The 18,986-nt window shown below is 54.1% G+C and overlaps 1 protein-coding gene across 5 annotated transcripts in view; it reads left to right on the forward strand.

Annotated features, from left to right (window-relative positions):
• The window catches only part of SLC29A3 (solute carrier family 29 member 3), a 60,849-nt gene that overhangs the window by 12,886 nt on the left and 28,977 nt on the right, over positions 1-18,986 (forward strand). For all 5 annotated transcript variants that reach the window (XR_003002516.1, XR_003002515.1, XR_003002514.1 and 2 more), the window contains one exon: positions 12,208-12,290. Coding sequence is in view for 2 of the 5 variants with exons in the window: in XM_024739762.1 (XP_024595530.1) it covers positions 12,208-12,290 (83 nt within the window). In the remaining 3 variants the exon portion in view is untranslated. The remainder of the gene's footprint in view (positions 1-12,207; positions 12,291-18,986) is intronic.

Here is an 18,986-nt window from a genome sequence, read left to right on the forward strand (position 1 = left end):
GAAAGGAGAAGTTGGGGGCGGTCTGGGGGTCAGGCAGGTTAGGATGGGGCTGTAGGCTTCCTGAGCAGGGCATGGGTGAGTGGCCACCAGGCAGAGAGTGCAGGTCCCTCCTCCCAGCTGCCCAGTGGCCTGGGCTAGCATGGATGGCTGCTCTAAACCATTTTTAAAAATTAGAACTAAAGTGAGTCATTTTTTAAAAAATTCCTTTGTCCACCCTCTGATTCTAACTGCAGACCCAGCCAGCATGCTATTCCCAGTAAATACACCTGTGATGGCTTTTTCTTCTGTTTTTAGCTCTTGCTGTGTCCTGCAGAGGGAGAGAAAAAGCCCGACCTGAAACGCTGTCAGTCATGCCTTCAGTGGCCTCGACTTCTCTTTTTATTTTCTCCCTGTGTGCTCAGGGCCCTTGTCCACAGCTGCGCCCTGCTCCCTGGCCCTCCCAGGCTCTCGATCGCTCCCCCTCTGCCTTCGGTTTTATTTCTTTCTGCACACATCCTTAGAATCTAGAGGTGATTTCCTCGACAAATTAGAACGCGGCCTGGGCCTTACGTGCTCCAGTGTCTCCTTGACGTGATTGATCGTCTCGAGTACCTGGAGAGCAGAACCAAACTGTAGTCTTTGCCAGGTGCCTTCATTACAGGGCCATCTTCTGGGAGGGATCCGTGGTGGCAGCAGCGACCTGGGAGGCCATCTTGGGAGTCCCATGTGTGTGCACACACGCACGCACGCATGCATCTGAGGCCTGTAGCAGCCTGTGGTTTCTGCCCACATGAACCCCCAAAGAAAAACAGCCTCCCTGTAGAGGAGAGGGCATGTTGGGTGAGGAAGTGCAGCTGGGTCTGCTCAGGACTGCCTCTTCCTGGTTGTTCTCCTGGGTTTCCTTCTACAGAGAGCAGCTGGAGCACCGCCAGGCCACCTCATTTTTTTTGTTTTTGTTTTTTGTCTACCGCTTCCTCTTTAGGCACATGCCACAGGGCCTGGTCCCTGTCCCTAGCCATCAGCCCTGGGTTGCTGATGTGTGTCAGCCCTCAGGGGGCTGCAGAAGCTGAGGGGAGGTGGGGAATTTCCTTGGAAGGCCTCTTCCTCCTTGCCCTGGCCACATGATCAGGCTGCAGAAGAGGAAGGACAGGCTGGCCGAGCGTCAGCAGGGACCGAGCCCTGAATCAGCTCTCACCCCTCAGAGGTTGTGTGTGGACTTACAGGCTCCCTGTTTCTCTGACCTTTCCCTCTACCTGTTTCTGAGCCATCTCCCTGCCTACTAAGGTTCCAGCCTGAGGGTGCGTAGGGGGCACATAAAGATGCAGATCCAAGGCCTGCTTGCCCCTCAGGGACCTGGCGAGGGTGGGGTGGAAAGTCGACAGGAGTGATGCTGCCATTTTCCGTGCTCACCCTGCGTGGTGGAAAAACCTGGGGCTCAGGAGAGCTGGATTGTTTCTGACTCTTTGTCAAATTTGCGGGCAACTTAGGGCTCCATTACCTTATTTAAGAAACTAGATCGAGGCTGGCAGACTTTTTCTAAAGGGCCAGAGGGTAAATGCTTTAGGTTTTGCGGGCCACAGGATCCCTGTTTAACAGGTGCTCAGCTTTGCCCTTGTAGAGTGAAAGCCACTGTGGATAATTCGTAAACAAAGGGGTGCAACTATTGTCCAGTATTTACAAAAAAAGAGGGTGGGCAGATTTGTCCCCAGGCCAGCCTTTTGCCAGGACTAGCCGCTCCCTTGTGGTTCTCCTACGAGCGTTGTGAGATCCGTCATAGAGGTGCCCACCTGGCTTAATTTCTCTTCATAACACTTATCACTGCCTGACATATTGTCTGTTTGCTTATGCATTAGCCAGCTGTCTGCTTGACCAGAGCATCAGTTCCACGAAAGCAGGAACTTGGACTGAATCCCCTGTGAATAGCTATGGGGCTCAGCAAGTATGAGCAGAGTGATGAGTTAATCAATAAGCATTCGCAGAGGGCCAGTCACGTGTCAGGGCTGGACTGCTGGCAGGGAGGGGCATGGGAGGAAGACCGTCGTCCCAGGATTAGACGCCGTGGCCCCATATTCAGGGGGGTGGAATCTCACTGTGGGGTCATTACTTTACCTGCACGCTCAGACTACACCGGGGCAGACTTCCTTCCCTGCCCCTGCCCAGTCGAGTTGCTCAAGCCCGAAACTGAGGCGTTACCTTTATTTCCCTCTGTCTTTCCACCCCCACCTTCAACCCATCAGCAAGGCTTGTCAATTCTACCTCTGAAACGTCTCAATCCCTCCAGTTCTCCCCTCCACGGTCTCAGCCTCGCTGGCCCCCAGGGCGCCCCCTTCAGTTGATTCTCCATGGAGGCTGCAGAAGCGGTCTTGAAGACAAAACAGAGAAGCTGTCCACTGCGCCAAGTAAGGGGACAGAGGACTGGGTCTGAGCTATGTGACTTTGGGCAAGTACCCGACCTCTCTGAGCCTCAGCGTCCTCCCCTGCAACATAGAGGGAGCAAAGACGTGATGAACACGCGGAACGGCACCGTGTGGTGGGGGCTTAGTGAATGGGTGCTGGTACCACGTTTCTCAGCTGTTTAGAATCCCACATCCAAACTCCAACCTCAGCCTGGACACCCAGGCCCTGCCCATGCCCCCAGCCTGGTCCCCTCCTCTCTCCCTCACTCCCAGGATTCCAAAATCACCCTGGTTTTTCAGTTGCTTGAACACACCAAGCTCCTTCATGCCGCAGAGCCAGCTGTCTGCTGTTCGCTCTGTCCAGAAAGCTTTTCTCCTCACCCGTCACACAGCTTATCCTTGGGTCTCTGTTCACACATTACCATCTCACTACCCTCTCTAACATCAATCCCCCACGAGGCTCTATTTTACCCCCTTATTTGGTTTTCCTTTTTATCCCATTTGTTATAACTTTTTTTAAAGTCTTTTTTTAAAACTTGTTGCTGCCTCATTTTTTGCCTCCCTCACTAGAGCACCCCAGCTCCAGCACACGTTGGGCAGATAGCAGGGGCTCGGGCATTACTTGTTGAGTAAGTGAGTGAGCTTTGGGGATCGACTACCTTTAACATTTCTTGAATGAATGAATGAGTGGATAAATGCATAGCCCCTGCCACCCGCTCCTCCCCTTCCGTTCATCCCATCCCCTCCTGCCAGGTGACCTGCTAGACCTGGCACTGGTCATATGGTTTTGCTGCTCAGAGGCCTTCCATAGCTCCCTAGTACCGTCTGGAATAAACACCCTTCTTCAGCCTGCTACATGGGAGCACCCGTTAGCCTCCCTCACCCCCACGTGCCCCATCAGTTAACCAAACTGGAGCTTGAGAAAGGGCCAAAAGAGAGGGGACAGTGCATGAGGAGCTCCAAGGAGGGGCCAGGAGGCCAGGCTACTGGCGGAGGGGGTGTCGCTGCTGGGCCCTTCGAGGCAGACAAGCACAGGACAAATGGGCTTGGCCTGTGGGTGAGGGGCTGTGGGCGGAGGAGGGAGCTGAGCAAAGGCGAGGGGAGAGCTGGGACCCGGGGGAGTGGACGTGAGCTGCAGTCAGGTGATGGGGACGCGGTGGGGGAGGGTGGCGGCAAATCATGGAGCTGGGGTGAGGGTGAAAGGGAAACCGAGGAAACTTTGAAGGGAGGACACTGAGAAAAGGAGGGAGGAACCATGCGGCCTCGGGTCGTGGGGGTTCTCTTGAAGGCTTCTGATTTGGGAGCTGGGAGCTTGGAGCTTGGGCTCAGCAGGCCACCCAGGCGGATGGCCCGCCGGCAGCGGAAAGCGTTCTGGAGTCAGGGAGTGAGGCAGGCAGGCGTGGGTTGCCGTCAGAGCCGGGGGATGAACTCCCAGGGCAGGGCTGTAGCACAGGAAGGAGGGAGCTAATGAGGCCCCTCCGATAGCAGAGAGCACAGGGGACTGAGCCGCCGAGGAGGGGGCCTGGAGGTGGCCCGTGAGTCCAGGAGGGGGCGCTGGAGGGAAGGTGCAGCGGTTTCCCGTGGCTGCTCCATTAACAAGCTACCACAACCCACGTGGTGTAGAGCAGCAGAAATTTTATTCTCACAGTTCTGGAGGCTAGAAGTCCAAAAGCAAGGCTCCAGCAGGACCGTGCTCCCTCTCTACCCCCTACAAAGACTCTGGGAAGAATCTTGCCTCCTCCAGGTTCCAGGGGCTCCCAGCGAGCCTTGGCTTCCCTTGGCCTGCGGCAGCACTACTCCAGTCTCGGCCTCTGCGTTCACTGGGCGCCCTTCCTGTGTGTCTGTCTCTGTGCCCTCTCCTTCTTGGAAGGACACTGGTCCTTGGATTTAGGGCTCACTCTGATCCAGTGTGACCTTGTCTTAACTAATTATATCCGCAAAGACCCTATTTCCAAATCAGGCCGCATTTGAGATTCTGTGTTGACGTGAATTTGGGGGGGACACAGTTCAGCCCATTATAGTGGGTGGCATGTGGTGACAGGAGCCTGAGGGCTCAGACCAGGCGGTGGTTATGGGTTGGCTGCAAAGAGGACCCCTTGAAGGAGTCTTTCCCCGGAGCCACCCAGGAGCGGGTAAGGCGTTCACAGTGAGGGCAGAGGCTGCATTTTTAGGGAGTTTGGAGTGAAAGGATGGACGGGCCTGGTGACCAAAGACTGTGAAGTCAAAGAGGTTTTTTTCTTAGCCCAAGGGAGACCTGAGTGAGCCGCTTAGGCAGAAGAGTAGGAGGGAGCAGCAGTGAGGGAGAGAGAGAGGAAATGCGGGTGGGGAAGGTGAGGATTTGTGGTGGAGGAAGAGCACCTTCTTGCCCTGGAAAGCTTTACACAGAGGGGAGGGAGGTCAGGGGAGCTCATTCCAGAAAACCTCAGGAACTTTGCTTATCCTCTGGCAGGAGTTCCAAAGGAGGTGTGAAAGGAGATCACAGGCTGAGGAGGGCTTCCAAGCTACTGAAGAGCAAGATTTACAGTGGCCCCGGGGAGCCTGGGCCTGGAGAAGGCCTGAGAGTCCATGCTCAGGCCAAGCATCAGGGCTGATGTTAGAACAGCATGCAAAGGTCTCATGGGGCCTTCTCTCCTTGGAGTGGCTGGGTCATCTTTCCGGGCTTTTCCTGTCTGGCTCTGACCCCAGCTTTGCTGTGCCCTTGGGCCCTTGGCTACCCCGTCACACCTCGGTGGATCTGAGCTCCTGTTTCCCTCAACTCTCTGAGCCCTGGAACAGGCATTGCCCCTCCCTGCTCATCCAGGCCCCCAGCCACAAACCCCTTAGTTTTCTGAGGCCGGTGCCCCAAACAGGGGGCCTTAGAAGCCACAGACAGGACGCCACCTGCACCCCTCGCAGGGACACCGGCCCTCTGCTCACTGCTTGGCCTGCCCAGGAGTGACTGTGACCAGTGCCAGGGTGGAGGCGCTTCCCCTGCAGCATCCCAGGCACAGAACTCAGCTCTGGGCTGTCCGAAGGCAGCAAGTTTGCAATGGCAAAAGCTAGTCTTGGCTCCAGCCTGCTCGCTGCTGCTAATTTCATGCTCCTGTGATCCAGGTAACGCTTTGCTGCCTCGAGCTGCCACTCCCCAGGCTTGAATCGCTTTTTCTCGCCCCGCAGGAGCCCAGCTGCCTCCGCTGTGCTCTTGAGGTGGGGGCCACGCAAAGCTGCCTCTCAGAAGCCGCTGGGCAGCCGGCCCCAAGCTAGGTGGCCGCGGCTCGTGACTAATTTGCTGCACTTATTTCAAAGTGCGCAAATGGCATTCGGGGCAGAGGAAGCTTACCCGGGGCCTGCCAGAGATAAACGGGCTCATTTCGGGGCCTTCCTGCCTGAAGAAACCTCCTTCCCTGGACTCTGAGCTCAGAATTAAATTCTTCCAGAAGAGGTGCTTAGCACGGAGGCTCTCAGCGTGGGGGAGAGGAAATGCTCCCCGACGTAAAATGCACCTCGCATCTGGCCAGCTGGCTCTGCTGGGTTTTTAGATTGTGTTTGAAGAGCATCTCTCCCCCTTCCTGGTGTTCACAAGCTAGGCTAGAGGGTCACGGACGGAAATGGTTCCTTCCTCTCCGCTGCAAGTGGATCAATGCCCTGTGTCGCAGCCACAGGGCTGCTCCGCACCAACCTGCCGCCTGGGGGCCGCTGGCACCTAGCGCCCCCGGGCGGGCTCTGTCCACTCTCTGGGTTTTGATCCCCGCCCCCACCCGTCCTGGGGCGTTCTGCTGGGGTTTGCATGGTCAGGAGAGAAGCTGGAAGCCTGCCCAGTGCTTCCCAACTACAATGTCCTCCTTCACATGGCGTGTGCTTATCAGCAGACCGTGTCCATCCATTTCGGTGGCTGACAGGAGTGAGGGCTTTTCTCTCAATCTTTATTTTTTTGTGTGTGATTTTTACTGCTACTCCGATCTACAGGCCTGAGGAAATGCACAAGGGAATGGACGGTGCGGTTTAAGGAAAAGAGAGAGTTAACGGGCAGAGGCGAGAACTCAAGCCCCATCATTTCTGGCTGGGGCAGAGGGAAGACGCCACCCTGATGGACCCTTTGATCCCGCGGGCTGGTCCCAGCTCACTGCTGGGAAGGCATGTGGGCTGCCAGTCCCGGCCTCTGGGGCAGCCAGTGACATGCTGTAATCCCAGTGATGGTGTTTGGGTTTGTGTGACTGTGAGGCAGGCGGCCTCAGCTACAGCGGCTCTTACGTTTGTGGAGCGATGATAACGATCTCCCCATCCCACCCCTGCCCTGCATCAGAAAATCCTGCCACCAGCACTCTCCAGGTGTGCACCTCTGTGCATTTCATCCACCTCTGTTAACGTCAAGCTTCTTGTCTGTGAAATGGGAGCAATCCCAGTTCTGACTTGCTCTTACGCGCTGAGTTAAGAGCAAATGGACTGGGGTCTGTGCAGGCCACATGTGAGCAGTTTTGTTCAAATGTCAATAACCTGGTACTGTGCAGGGCTTCCGTGTCCATTGGATTACCTGGCAAGTGCCGAAGAGGACCTTTGATGTTACCTTTGTCAGATGCCGAGCCCTAGGTAATTGCAGAGTGCAGGGGAGATACTGGAGGGCAGGGGGATTAGACTAGACATTCAAGGAGCAGAAGTTTCCCTCTTTGTTCCTCAGAGCCGGGCTCACCTCACATTGAGTTGGAGAATTCCGAATGGTGGGGCCGCGCTCTCTCCTCAGCACCCCGAGGGGCAGGGGCAGGTGCTGGGGCTACATTCCTGCCTCTCTGCCCTGTGTTTGGATTGAATGGATCACAGGGTGCCTTTCTGTCTCAGTGCAGTAGATTCCTGTGGGTGCTGAGGAAAGCCTCAGGGTGGTCTGTTCCGACAAATGAGCTGGGGTTAGAGTCCTGAGTGGCAAAGAAGCATCCATCCCTGCCTTTGCATGTGCTCTTCCCGCCTCTTGGAATGCCATTTCTCTCTCCACCAGCAACACCTCCCCATATCTGTCTGGCAAACTTCCCCCAATCTTTCAGGCTACAGTCCAAGATGGCCTCCTATGGGAAGCCCTCCCCCACCCCCCCAAACTCCCTCCTTCCCTCCCCTCCCCTCCCTTGTATCTATTGTTCTACAGCTGTAGGATTGCACCAGACTAGTGCTGCCTAAGGGCATCAGGCACCCTTTCCTGTCTATTTTATACGCCAAACCACCAGCACGATGTTGGGCACACAGTGAACAGAGGAGTGGGTAGAACAGGAAGGGATGCTGATGTGGATGGACAGTGGCCACTCAGCCAGGCTGAGGGCTGTGGGATTACCATCCTCTGGGTCTCCCACCTCCTGGGGCAGGCAGACCTGCTTGGGGACCTTTCATCATCTCATAAAGTCCTGCCCTGCTACACCCACCCACCTTCCAGCCCTGCCTTCTTCCTGAATCAGATACGGTCTCCCACCTGCAATCATGTCAGGCCCAAACTGACCCCCATGAGCTGTGTAAGCAGGGCTGCCGTGCTGCACCGCTCTGCGGAGCTCCATGCATGTCGCCGTCCACGTGACTGGTCCCCCTGGGGTTGTGTACAGCACAGCCTCCACTGTCACAGGAGGGGGCCCAGTGCCACTGCCCTCCTCCACTCCTCCGAGACCGGAGTCCTTGGTGTCCTTGGGTTTACCTCTGGAGGTAGAGGCTGCAGACTTGTTGCAGGGTGCCTGGTGGGGTAAATAACAACAGAGCCTTCTGAGGGAACTCTCAGGAATCGGTCCCAAGTGGAGGTGAACCATGGTGTGAATTATCCCCAAACATTGCATTACGTAAAATCACCCTGTGGGATGGAGATTTCAGATTTCTTCAGAGGGGGCAGCACTGTTACCATTCTGACTGCGATGCGTTTGAACCAGTATTCCGACGTCTTCACATTTCCTTGAGTAAACTGGGAGAAGGTAACCTCAACAGGCCTTGGAAGCAAATGAGACGAACCCAGGAAGTGAGTACCAGCTGCACGTCTGCAATGTGTGGGATGGAGAGTTGAACGTAGGGCCTTTGCTGTTGGCTGTTTTTAGAAAGGAGCCTGGGGCAGCACCTTACCTGCGATACTCCGTGGGGAGTGCAGTCCTAGGGAAGTAAGAGTGAGGGAAAGGGAAGTGAGGCAGGGATGGAAGAGAACAGATAGAGGCTGTGGTATCACTGTGCTGGCCACAGCTTTGCAACTAAACACAGCTGCTTGCTCAGGCACACGGGATGTCTCCTGAGGAGCCACGTGGAGCCACCACATTTTAGAACACGTGGTGGAGGGGGGTGAGGAAGGAAAGACAAGCAATGTGTCTCTAGTCTCCTTCCCGTCTCCTCTCAACGGTTGAAGCCTACCTTGTGGGTGGGGCTTTGCCTCCCCCACCCTTCAGAGAGGGTCACCCGGCCCCTCCCAGAGCCACCCAGGGAGCAGGAGCCTCTGCGAGCACAGCCCAAGCAGTACGCAGGCTCAGGGGTCTCTCCTTGGCAGCTGGCCCCCCTGCTGGTGGCGGCAGTGGCTTTATGACCACGTGGGACCAAGTAGCAAGGCAAATGGCCTAAGGGGCGGGTGAGGTGAGCAGATCTGGGGTGGCACGTAAACTAAGTCCAGTTTCTTGAAATCACTGCATGCTGCTTGCAAAAATGATCCTAATTTTAGCCAAGGATTTGGAGAGGAAAGGCTAGGGGGACTGATGTGGTCGGCAAGCATAACCTTCCTTCCCCTCGTGGGCAGGCACGTCGGTCCTCATGTCTGGCAAGAAGTTGAATAAAATCATGGTCAGCTCTCTCTGCCTTCATCAAGGAACTGAATTTAAATTGCAACAGGAAGGCTGCGATATTCAGAAAAAACCCATTACTAGGAACTCAGCTATCCCAAACCCTCACTAAATAGGAATCTACTGCTGCAGAACAGAATACCACCAACTTAGCAGCTTACAACAACACACGTTTGTTATCTCACAGTATCTGTAGGCCAGGAGTCTGGGTACAGCCTAACCCAGGCTTCTGCTCAGGGTCTCACTGGCTGCAGTAAGGGGTTAGCCAAGGCTGCAGTCTCACTGGAGGCTCAGCTGGAGAAGGATCACTTCCAGGCTTACTTGGGTTGTTGGCAGAACTCAGTTCCTTGTGGTTGTAGGACTGAGAGCTTCAGTTTCTTGCTGGGTATTGGCCAGAAACCACTCTCAGCGACTAGGGGTCACCTGCAGTCGTTGCCACGTGGGTTTCCTTAGCCTGGCCCCCTGCCTTCTCCAAGCCATCAAGGGAGGAAAAAAAGAGTCCAGCAAGATGGGTACCACCATCTCATGTAACATAATCCCATCCACATAATTGTGTATACCCATCACCTTTGCCATGTTCTGTCAGTTAGAAGCAAGTCCAGGCAGGTCCCAGCCACACTCAGCAGAGGGGATGATACAAGGGCATGAACACAGGAGGCTGGGATCATGGGGGCCACCCTAAGAGCCTGCCCACCACACCTCATTTTGCTAGAACTCTGCTTATAAGCAAAAGCAGCAAATAAGTAAAAACCACCACATGTTTGTATCAGGAATTAAGTTTAAAAAAAAAAAGCTCTGTGGTATGTGCTGAGTCCACCTGTGTCACTAACCACAGCTCCCGGATCTGAACCAGTAGAAAGATGACCCAGGGTCAAGTCCATTCTTCCCCTGCCTCTGCGCCCCACCCTGCCCCCCAACCACATGCCCTTTGTAAAGCAGAGAAATGGGCTCAATCAACAGAAAGGGGGGGTCCTAGCCTTACCCAGTTGTCAATATTTAAAAAGCTTTTCCAACATTAAAAGGAACTTCTGCTTAAATATCAACAAACCAGAACATTCAATTACCTAGAAAATCCCTATTCCTAAAATGTTCAAGTAACCTGAGCCTGCTTGAAAAAACAAAGACAGAGCTTCTGCATCCCACGTGATGACCGTTTATAGAGTTGCCACAAAATGAACAGCCACTGAAGGAAGGCTGTCATGAGGAACTCAGATTTGCGGCAGTCCTGGCCCCCACCTGCAGCTGTCTCTTCCTTGGGGCCCTTTTCCTTTGCTTCCAGTCGCCCATCACCTGCCTGGCCTCACCTACGTCCAGCCACTATGTCAAGGAGTAATTGACTGAGTGCCTCGGACCAGTCCAGGCTCCACTGAACCCATCAGGCTAGGACAATGCAGTGGCCCCTCAAAGGAGGAAGGCTATTTCTAAGGCTCATGGTTGATGGACCACAGTAGCTGTGATTATCATTTTAATTGCAAGGCCATCACAATCTTATATTCAGGGTGTGGATATCAGAGACCACAAAGCACTCTGCAGCCTTAAAAACAGACTGTGGAAACGGTCTGTGCTTCAGACTAGAAGTGGCCCATTATGACATCTTTCTTTCTTGGCCTCCACATTGCAGTCAGACTCTCCCAGAAAGGAAAGATCTTACCCTCCCTGTTAAGGTCTGACGCAAATCCCACCTCCTCTGGGATCTTTTCCCCAAACCATATTCATTGCCATTCTCTCCAGGTCTCAGCCCCCTCGTCCTACTTCCCTACCCAGAACTCCCTTAGAACTCACTGCTCCTACCACTGATTTGACAACAATCCCCCACAGAATTCTGACAGCTCTTCCTGCGGTGTTTTGAGACATTAAAAAACCTCACACTCTATCTTACACTCCCAATAGGACACCCCGTTCTTAACAGGGAAGAAGCATGTCTTAAACTCTGCAGAGATCCTACAATTGCCCGAGCTGTTTGCACATCGGCAAGATTTTTGCACACATTGTTCTTGGTACTTGGCACATTTGTACTCAAAATAGTTCCCCAGTTAAGTTCAATTTTGTAAACTTTCCAGAGTACTCACAGCTCTTTTATTTTTTAGGGTAAAGAATATCATTCGTATAAAGCCCTTGTACTTGCACACGGTATGCTTAATACATGGAAGCTGTTTTCACTGCTTAGAACCCATTGTCATGACTGACCTGGGATTCATGGTTTGACATAAAAGGACCAAAGCCAAGATGTGTCAGCCTTTCCAGTGTTTTGGCTTTTTGTTTGACACGTATATTGAGGGATGAGGTACACTCAGTAAAATCTACCCTAGTGAGTGGACAATTCCCTGAGCTTTGAAAAATGCATAAAGTTGCCACTCAGCTTCCTCAGCTGAAAGTTGCAGCACATTATAATCAGGAATCTTCGTCTTTTCTGTGGTCTCATGCACTCTTTGTCTATAATACTGTCGAGCTACTTCCAGGAAAATGCCCTTTTTCCTCATCTTGGCCAGACTAAGAGCCACTTCCCAAAGTGGCTTTGACCTTGGGTAGCAGCTCTATTGAAGGAGCAAATCCAGAGTCGGAACAGAGTTTCTCTGCAAGGATCAGGGCCCCATGTATTTCTAACAGGCCTCACTTGGTTGCGAGAATGTGAGAATGGGGATGAGTCATAACAAAACCCATCTGGATATCTCTGAAATTTGACAATGGGCTAAGATGACTGATGGGATAAAATTTTTCTTTAAACATACGTACATACAAGTCCTGTCTCCATTGCCTCAGACGTGAGTGGAACAGGTAGGATGGATGGGAGCATGGGCTGCAGAGCGTTAGTGCAGGGACAAAGTCCTACCCTTCCTTATGTCCCCAGCACTTAGCATAGCTCATTGATGGTATCTGTTGTGTGACCGAGTGAGTGGTCTTAGGTTAGAGATGGGGCAAGAGCATGCCATCTCGGGGTGGACTTACCCATCACTCGTAGGTGTCTAAAGACAGTGAGGAGAAGACCCACCAAGAGGGGCCCTGTCCATGCTCTCAGGTGGGGCCCCTCCCCTCCATCCTGAGTGACCTCAGCGGACTCCTCACTTCTGTGATTGCAGAACTACTTTGAGAGCTACCTGGCCGTTGCCTCCACTGTACCCTCCGTGCTGTGCCTCCTGGTGAATTTCCTGCTTGTCAACAGGTAGGCCACTTTCCTCCCTCTCCGAGGCCCCTGACCTTCACCTCCAGCCTCATCCACTCCCCTTTGGTCCACAGTTGCTTCTCTTCTGCTGGCTTACGTGTGTCCACTAAAGTAGGAAGCAGGCAGTTCAGACACCTCCATGAAGACTGAGAGTCAGATCGGTTACCTGGGGCCCTGCCTATGGAATGCCCGGTCAGGGAGCCACACGCTGCCACATGGGGTCAGAGCTGACTGTCAACAGCTGCCTGGGCCGCAGGGACACCACAGATGGTGGGTGGGGCCCGGGGAGCAAGGTTTGTGGAGGCTGGTCTTCCAAGCCTTTCTGAGAGCCATCGAAAGTTAAGAGCCTGGGGACTTCCCTGGTGGTCCAATGGTTAGGACTCTGTGCTTCCAACGCAGGGGCCACGGATTCGATCCCCGGTCTGTCAGGGAACTAAGATCCCACGTGCCACGTGGAGCAGTCAAAAAAAAGAAAAAAAACATCAGAGCTAGAAGTTAAGAGGCTGGCACCCCACCACCCTGGCTCTCACTATATGGGAACGGGTCACTCAGTGCTCAGTGCCAAGCTGGTAACAGCAGCTCATGAGTCGACCGCCTATGGGGGAGGTCAGTGGGCGACTTCTGACACAGCACTTATGAAGGGTGGGATGCACTGTGGAAGAAGGAATGATTTAGGAGATAGCCTGTGGCCCTTTCACCCCACTGGGTGACTGGTGCCATCCGTTCTCCATTTAGGTTTACAGGGGTAACAGCCTGAGCTACTTTGCCTGCATTTCCCCTAAGCTATCATTAGCTGATAAAGGTAGCTACGTTGTGATTCAGAAACTTGGGCATCTCTTGGGCACGGCCTACTGCAACCTTAGGTCGCTGGTGGCAAACCTGTTTTACCCAACTCTGCTCAGTTTGTAGTGACTACCTGGATCTCTGCTTGAACAGGATTCTGCGGCAGGTCTGACCTCAGGGAGTGTGCTGTGATTGATTATTGATGTCTGTTCTGAGTCCAGGAGGAGAGAGGGCAGCGCATGTGCCTCAGGTGTGCTAAGCCTGAATAGACCAGTCTTTCCAAACATATTACGTTGTGGGGTTATTCCAATGATCTGTTGTTGCAGAAAAATGATCCCAGAGCATGGTGGCTAAAAACACTACCACTGTCTCTCATGGTTCTGGGAGTCAGCAGGCTCACCTGGCAGCTCTGGTTGGCCCTCTCTCATGTGGCTGTAGGCAGCTGGGGCCTCCGCGGGGCACCTCTCTCTCCGTCTGTCTCTGTCCCTCCCCTCGGTCTCTCGCAGGTAGCAGGACTTTTCATGTTGTGGCTGAAGAGCAGGCGCCCCAAGAGAGCAAGGCAGACGCTGCATGGTTTTGGTAACCTAGTCTCTGCAGTCACATACTGTCCCTTCTGCCCACTCAGTTTTAAGGGACCAGGGACCGCACCTTTCAATGGAAGGAATGTCAAAGAATTTTGCACGCCTCTTAAAACCAAAGTGAAGGCTGGACGAGCAAGAGGGAGGATGGTCTGAGACGGCCTGGGGGCCGAAAGCCAGCTGGCCCCTAACCTGCCTGCTCTTGCCTGTCCCTGGCACACGGGGCTACGGTCAGTGTCCTGGCAGGAGGAACGCAGCCTCCAGAGATCACGCCCAGAAGGAGGCAGGGGATGGAGTTATGAGCAGGGTAGAGCTGGGTCCCTGGCAGTGACCCAGAAGAGAAGGTATGAGGAAAGGAAGGGCATGCAAGAAGAGGACGACAAGGAAGAGGTGACGGAGCCATGGCGGTGGGCCTCTCACCGCCCTGTCTCCTTTCCAGGCCCCTATCATGATCCTCTGTCCAAAGTGGAGGTCAGGAGATGTGCGCAGGACCACAGTGCCAGGAAGGGCTGGCCTGAGCTGGTGTCTTACCTGGCACTGCCCCCTCTGTGGTCGTGAGGTCCAGCAGGCCAGAAGCCAGCCGGGACCGGGGATCAGCGGCAGCCGGGAAGGCCCAGCCTCAGGGCCCTGGGCGAATAACCTCTGATCATCGCAGTTAGCATTCCCAGCACTCAGAGCCCTCGGAGGCATTCTCTGCTTTAATCTGCAGTGGCCAAGAGCAGCAAATTTATTCCCCTGTTTTACAGATGGGCAAACAGGCTGACAGAGGTGACCTGCCCAAGGTCATGTGGCCATCAAGAGGTTGGAGGCAGGATTGAACTGGGACCCTTCTCCCCCCACATCTGTGCGTGGAACCTCTGGGCCCCCTGTCGCCTAGTTCTCTAGCTTCGCGGGACCCCTCCCTGCAGCCAGAGCTGCATCTCAGGCTTTATAAGCGGGAGCCCGTTTCTGCCCTGGCTTCAGGCTACTGGAGGGAAAGAGGTGGTGAAGAAGGTCTGGGTCTGTCTGCAGTGGGCACTGCCCTCCCGAGCATGGCTGGGAGCTGGCTCTGAGGGCTCAGTGTTACAGGGCGTCCTCCAGAAGGGTCCTGCCCACGCCAGGGCCTGCCTGTGCCCTTTCCCGGCTCCAGGAGAGGGGTGAGGGCCGTGTGGAAAATGCTCCCAGCCTCTGTCTGTTTCTGGATTGTGGGAAGATGGTTTGGAGCTAAGCTGTTTTCTATTTAATGTGCGAGATTGAAATGTCCCCTTTTCTCCCCTCCTCGAGAACCCTGGCTTTATCTAAGCGGCTCATCCATAATCGCCAAGTGTTTTATTATGTTAAATCTGTAGCATCATAAATACTTATGAGGAGGATTTACATTTTGGAGACTTATGAAGAAATCAGTCCCCTGGGGTCCTGAGCCCTCGTGAGCAAGGGAGGGAAGCTGGCAGCCTGGGTACATCTGGCAGCCCTCTCCAAGAATCTCATATCACTGTGACCTGCCCCAGGGTCCCAGGGCTGGAGCTGTCACTTCAGACGTCCCCTGTGCCAGAGCAGAGCCACCAAGCCTAGGGCAGCACTTGTCTTGACTTTCCCTAAAATCCCAACAGTGTTACCACCCCCTGGGCCGCTGTCCAGGTGGAAGAAGCAGAGAGTAAGGCAGTGTGCCCCTGCTAGTGGATATGGGGTGGACTTGCACGGGCACATTTTATAAAGTTTTATAAGCATTGACAATAGCCCCAGGCAAGACCCCTGAGGGCTTGGAGCCTCTGCAGGGAAGCTCCAGCTGAGAATGGGTTCTGCAGCTGGCAGCTAGCTGGCGAGGAGGAGATGTGTGCAGGTCAGGGATGTGACCCGGGGCGGAGCGGGGGGCATAGTTGGGAGCTGCGTTGCTTTTGTGATGCACTTGGTGTTTACCTCCTCCTCTCTCACTCTGCCCTCCTCTCCCTGCCCTGGGGGTGCCTGGGTAAGAAGTCCCCTGGCTCTCTCCAAAGCAACTTTCCTGTTCAGGCAACTACTTAACCTTGTTTTGACAGGCACAGAGAGCTTCTGGGGTGCCAGCAGCATTCCTGGGGGGGACCTTTCCTGCGTTGCATCTGGGAGGAGGTGGTTGGAGACAGAGGCCATTCCCAAAGCTGGCTGGGATCGCTGCTGCTGTTTCCAGCTGTCTCCCTGCCATGCTGAGGGGGTCAAAAAGCAGAGCGTGAAGGGGAGCTTGAGGCCCAGCGTGCACTGCTGGGACCCCTTAGTTATCAATCTGTGCATCCAGCAGGTGTTTACCAGGTGCCTGCCAGGCCCTATGCCAGCCCTGGGGGTGAGAATGAGACGGGACCCTGTCCCTGTGCCGCTTCTCATGTCTCCTAGTCTGTCCTTCGCCTTCTTCTTGCCCCAAGGAACTGCTAAAACTTTGGGGCATTAGTCCCCAGCCTTTCTCTCCACTTGAATTTTTTCAGATTTAGAAGCATAAACTGGAAGAAACCTGAAATTTTTCTTGTGCCACCTCTTCTTTTTCAAGGAAACTGAGGCCCAGAAAGGTTGAATATTTGCCTGGGGTCACACAGTGAATTGGTGGCAGAGTTGGCAGGGTTTCTGTCTCTGGACTCAGGCTCTGTGCCCCTGTGGCTCTTATCTTTGGGGTGGGTGGGGAAGCTGCAGCTCCTGGGAGAGAGTTGGGCGGGGGGGGTCTGTGTGACAGGGTTGAGTGTGTAGCATCACCCTGAGCATCAGAGTAAGGCCTGACCACCAGCCTTCAGGGCACCTGGTATGCATTTAAAATAGATACTCAGGGGCCCCTGGGGTCCAGGTGCTCACCTGACTGCCCACCAGCTCCTGCCCAGGCCAAGTCCCCTGCAGACCCTGGGAAGATGTGTCTTGATGTGGAGTTTCTCAGAAGCAGACCCTGGAAAAACGATTCAAGTGCAGGTAGTTTATTTGGGGGGCCACGATAGGAGAAGGGGGGAGACTGAGAAGGGCTGGCAGCCAGTAAAGGAAGCCTTATCAAGCCAGCTCCCATAGAAGGTGACCGAGCTTCGGCTGCTCAAAACTCTGGCAGCCAGTGTGGAACACACCTGAGGGGGTGGGAGCTGGGGTATTTATCCACCCGCTTCCCCATCATTGGCTGAAGGCTGTTCTTGGGAGGTGTTAATCAATCACCTGTCACTTGCAACCTGCGTCCTGGTAAGAGGGGAGGGCAGGAGGGCAGGGCACCCGTTGCTCAGGGCTGGAGTCTCTCTGTCGCTCCCCAACTGGAAACCCTGATGTGCCTCTACGTGTTGGTTGGCACTCTTGGTAACAAAGGAAAGAGACACAAAAAGGATTTTCTCATTCTTTCCTTAGGAAATTAAAGTCAGGGCTGCCTCCATTGCTGGATCTAGGGGAGTATAAACGTCCTTCTCATCCGCCGGCCCTGAGCTCTGTGTGTGCCTACTTGGCTTCATCTCAGATGTGGCCTCTCCCCATGCAGCTGGCCAGATAGGAACCAGCAGCCCCCGACACAGTCCTGGCAGAGACCCAGCTTCTACCTTTGAGTCCCAGCGATGACTGACTGGCCCTGCCTAGGTCACATGCTAACCCCTAACCCAATCCAGTGGCCAGAGGTATGGGTGGGACACCCTGATCACCCCAGACCAGGTCGTGTGCCCCTCATTTGTGGATGGGTTGGTGTGGACAGTTTGACCGTCCACCTCCGCAGGACAACTTGGCATGGAAGGAGTGCTCTTGGTGGGAGGGATGCTGGCAGACAAAGCCTGCGTGCCCACTCCACGCCCCACTCTGAGGAGCAAGTCTTGGCACTTATCAGTTGGACCAGGCCCTCCAGGGTGGGGCTTCATGTCTGTCTGGTATCCTCTGCTCCCAGTGTCACCTGCAGCCAGAGTCCATTTTAATTACCTGAGTGTGCTACGCTCTCTCTCACAAGATATGTGCACTCACATCCAGACGTACCTTACGCTCCAGCTTAGGTATCGCCTCCAAAAAACCTATGAGATGCTCAGAGTGGGTGTCGTGCCCCTCACATGTACCCAGGATGCCCTATGGCCCTGCTGATGGAGCACTTTGCACACTGGAGCAAAATGCCTGTCCCTCGCCTGTCCTGTGTCCCGGGCATCCAGCCCAGCGCTGGACACACAGTAGTTGGCCAGTGTTATCTGTGGAATGAACACACCAGAGAGGACGCGACTTAGCAAGACAGCCATGGGCTGGGGCTCAGCAGACCTGGGTCCTCATCCCAGCTCCTCACACCACAACCTTGAACTGTCCCTTCACTTCCTCAGGCTTCCTTCTGCCCCTGACACAGCCCAGGCAGCACCTGCTCTCCCTTCAGCCAAGGATAGGAAGGAAACTCAGATTAGCCTGGGGCCACAAAAGCACCTTGAAAAAATCCTTTCTTGCTTTTCATGCTCATCATTTCACACCTCTTTATGTATGTATATATTTTTTTCTACCTTTCATGTCTTTCTTTTTTTATCCAAAAGAAATTTGTATATAACTAATCTGGATTTTCTCCCAGCCGCCACCCACTGGTTAGCAGGAAAATTAACTAAACATCCAATCTGGTTTAAAGCTTAGTCTAATCTGATGATTTAAACAGCCTCTTTAGATGATATTCTCTCTCCCTGCAATAAAAATCCAGTTTCACAGAGAGCTAGGCTTCCCTACTTCTCCCTGCAGGACGGTGTCTGGGCAGATTGGAGTCTGGGAGAGGCGTAAGGCTTACATGCAGGAGTGGGGTTGGATGGGGGTAGCTGGCTCTAGCTTGGCATCAGCTGCTGCCCATGACAACTGAGCCCACCACAGGAGCCTCCCTCTGCCCTGGCCACCTGTTCTGGGCCACCCATATTCCCTTCATTCCCAGGGAGGCAGTAGAGTGTCGTTCTGAGAGCACAGGTGGGAGCAGCTGACTGACCTTGGGCAAGTTGCTTAGCCTCTGTGACCTCGGTTTCCTTATCTGTATATGTGGGGTAGGTAAGAATACCTGTTTTGTGGAGCTGGTGTGAGAATTCAACAAGTTAGCATTTAGAAACCACTTAGAAGAGCACCTAGCACAAATGAAGTACTATCTCAGTGTTTGCTTTGATGACGACAGTGATGGTGATGATTTTCTTCTCTTCTCCCTTCTCTCCCTGCCACGGCTAAGTTTTGGGGGAAGGAATCCAGTGGGAGGTTGTTCTGTTTAAGCACTAGACAAAGCCAGTGGGAGCTCATCCCCGTGGCAGGAGGAACGGGGGTCTCGCCTCAAGAGCCCTCATCTCCTGTCCTTGAACCTCACAGCAAGATGAAAAGAAGCAGCATTTGAGAACATTTGCCCTGAGCCGGGTACTGCTGCCTGGCTCTATACACTCCCCGCCAGAGATCCTCA

Source organism: Neophocaena asiaeorientalis, unplaced genomic scaffold, assembly GCF_003031525.2.
Source record: "Neophocaena asiaeorientalis asiaeorientalis breed wild unplaced genomic scaffold, Neophocaena_asiaeorientalis_V1.1 scaffold501, whole genome shotgun sequence".
NCBI lineage: Eukaryota > Metazoa > Chordata > Mammalia > Artiodactyla > Phocoenidae > Neophocaena > Neophocaena asiaeorientalis.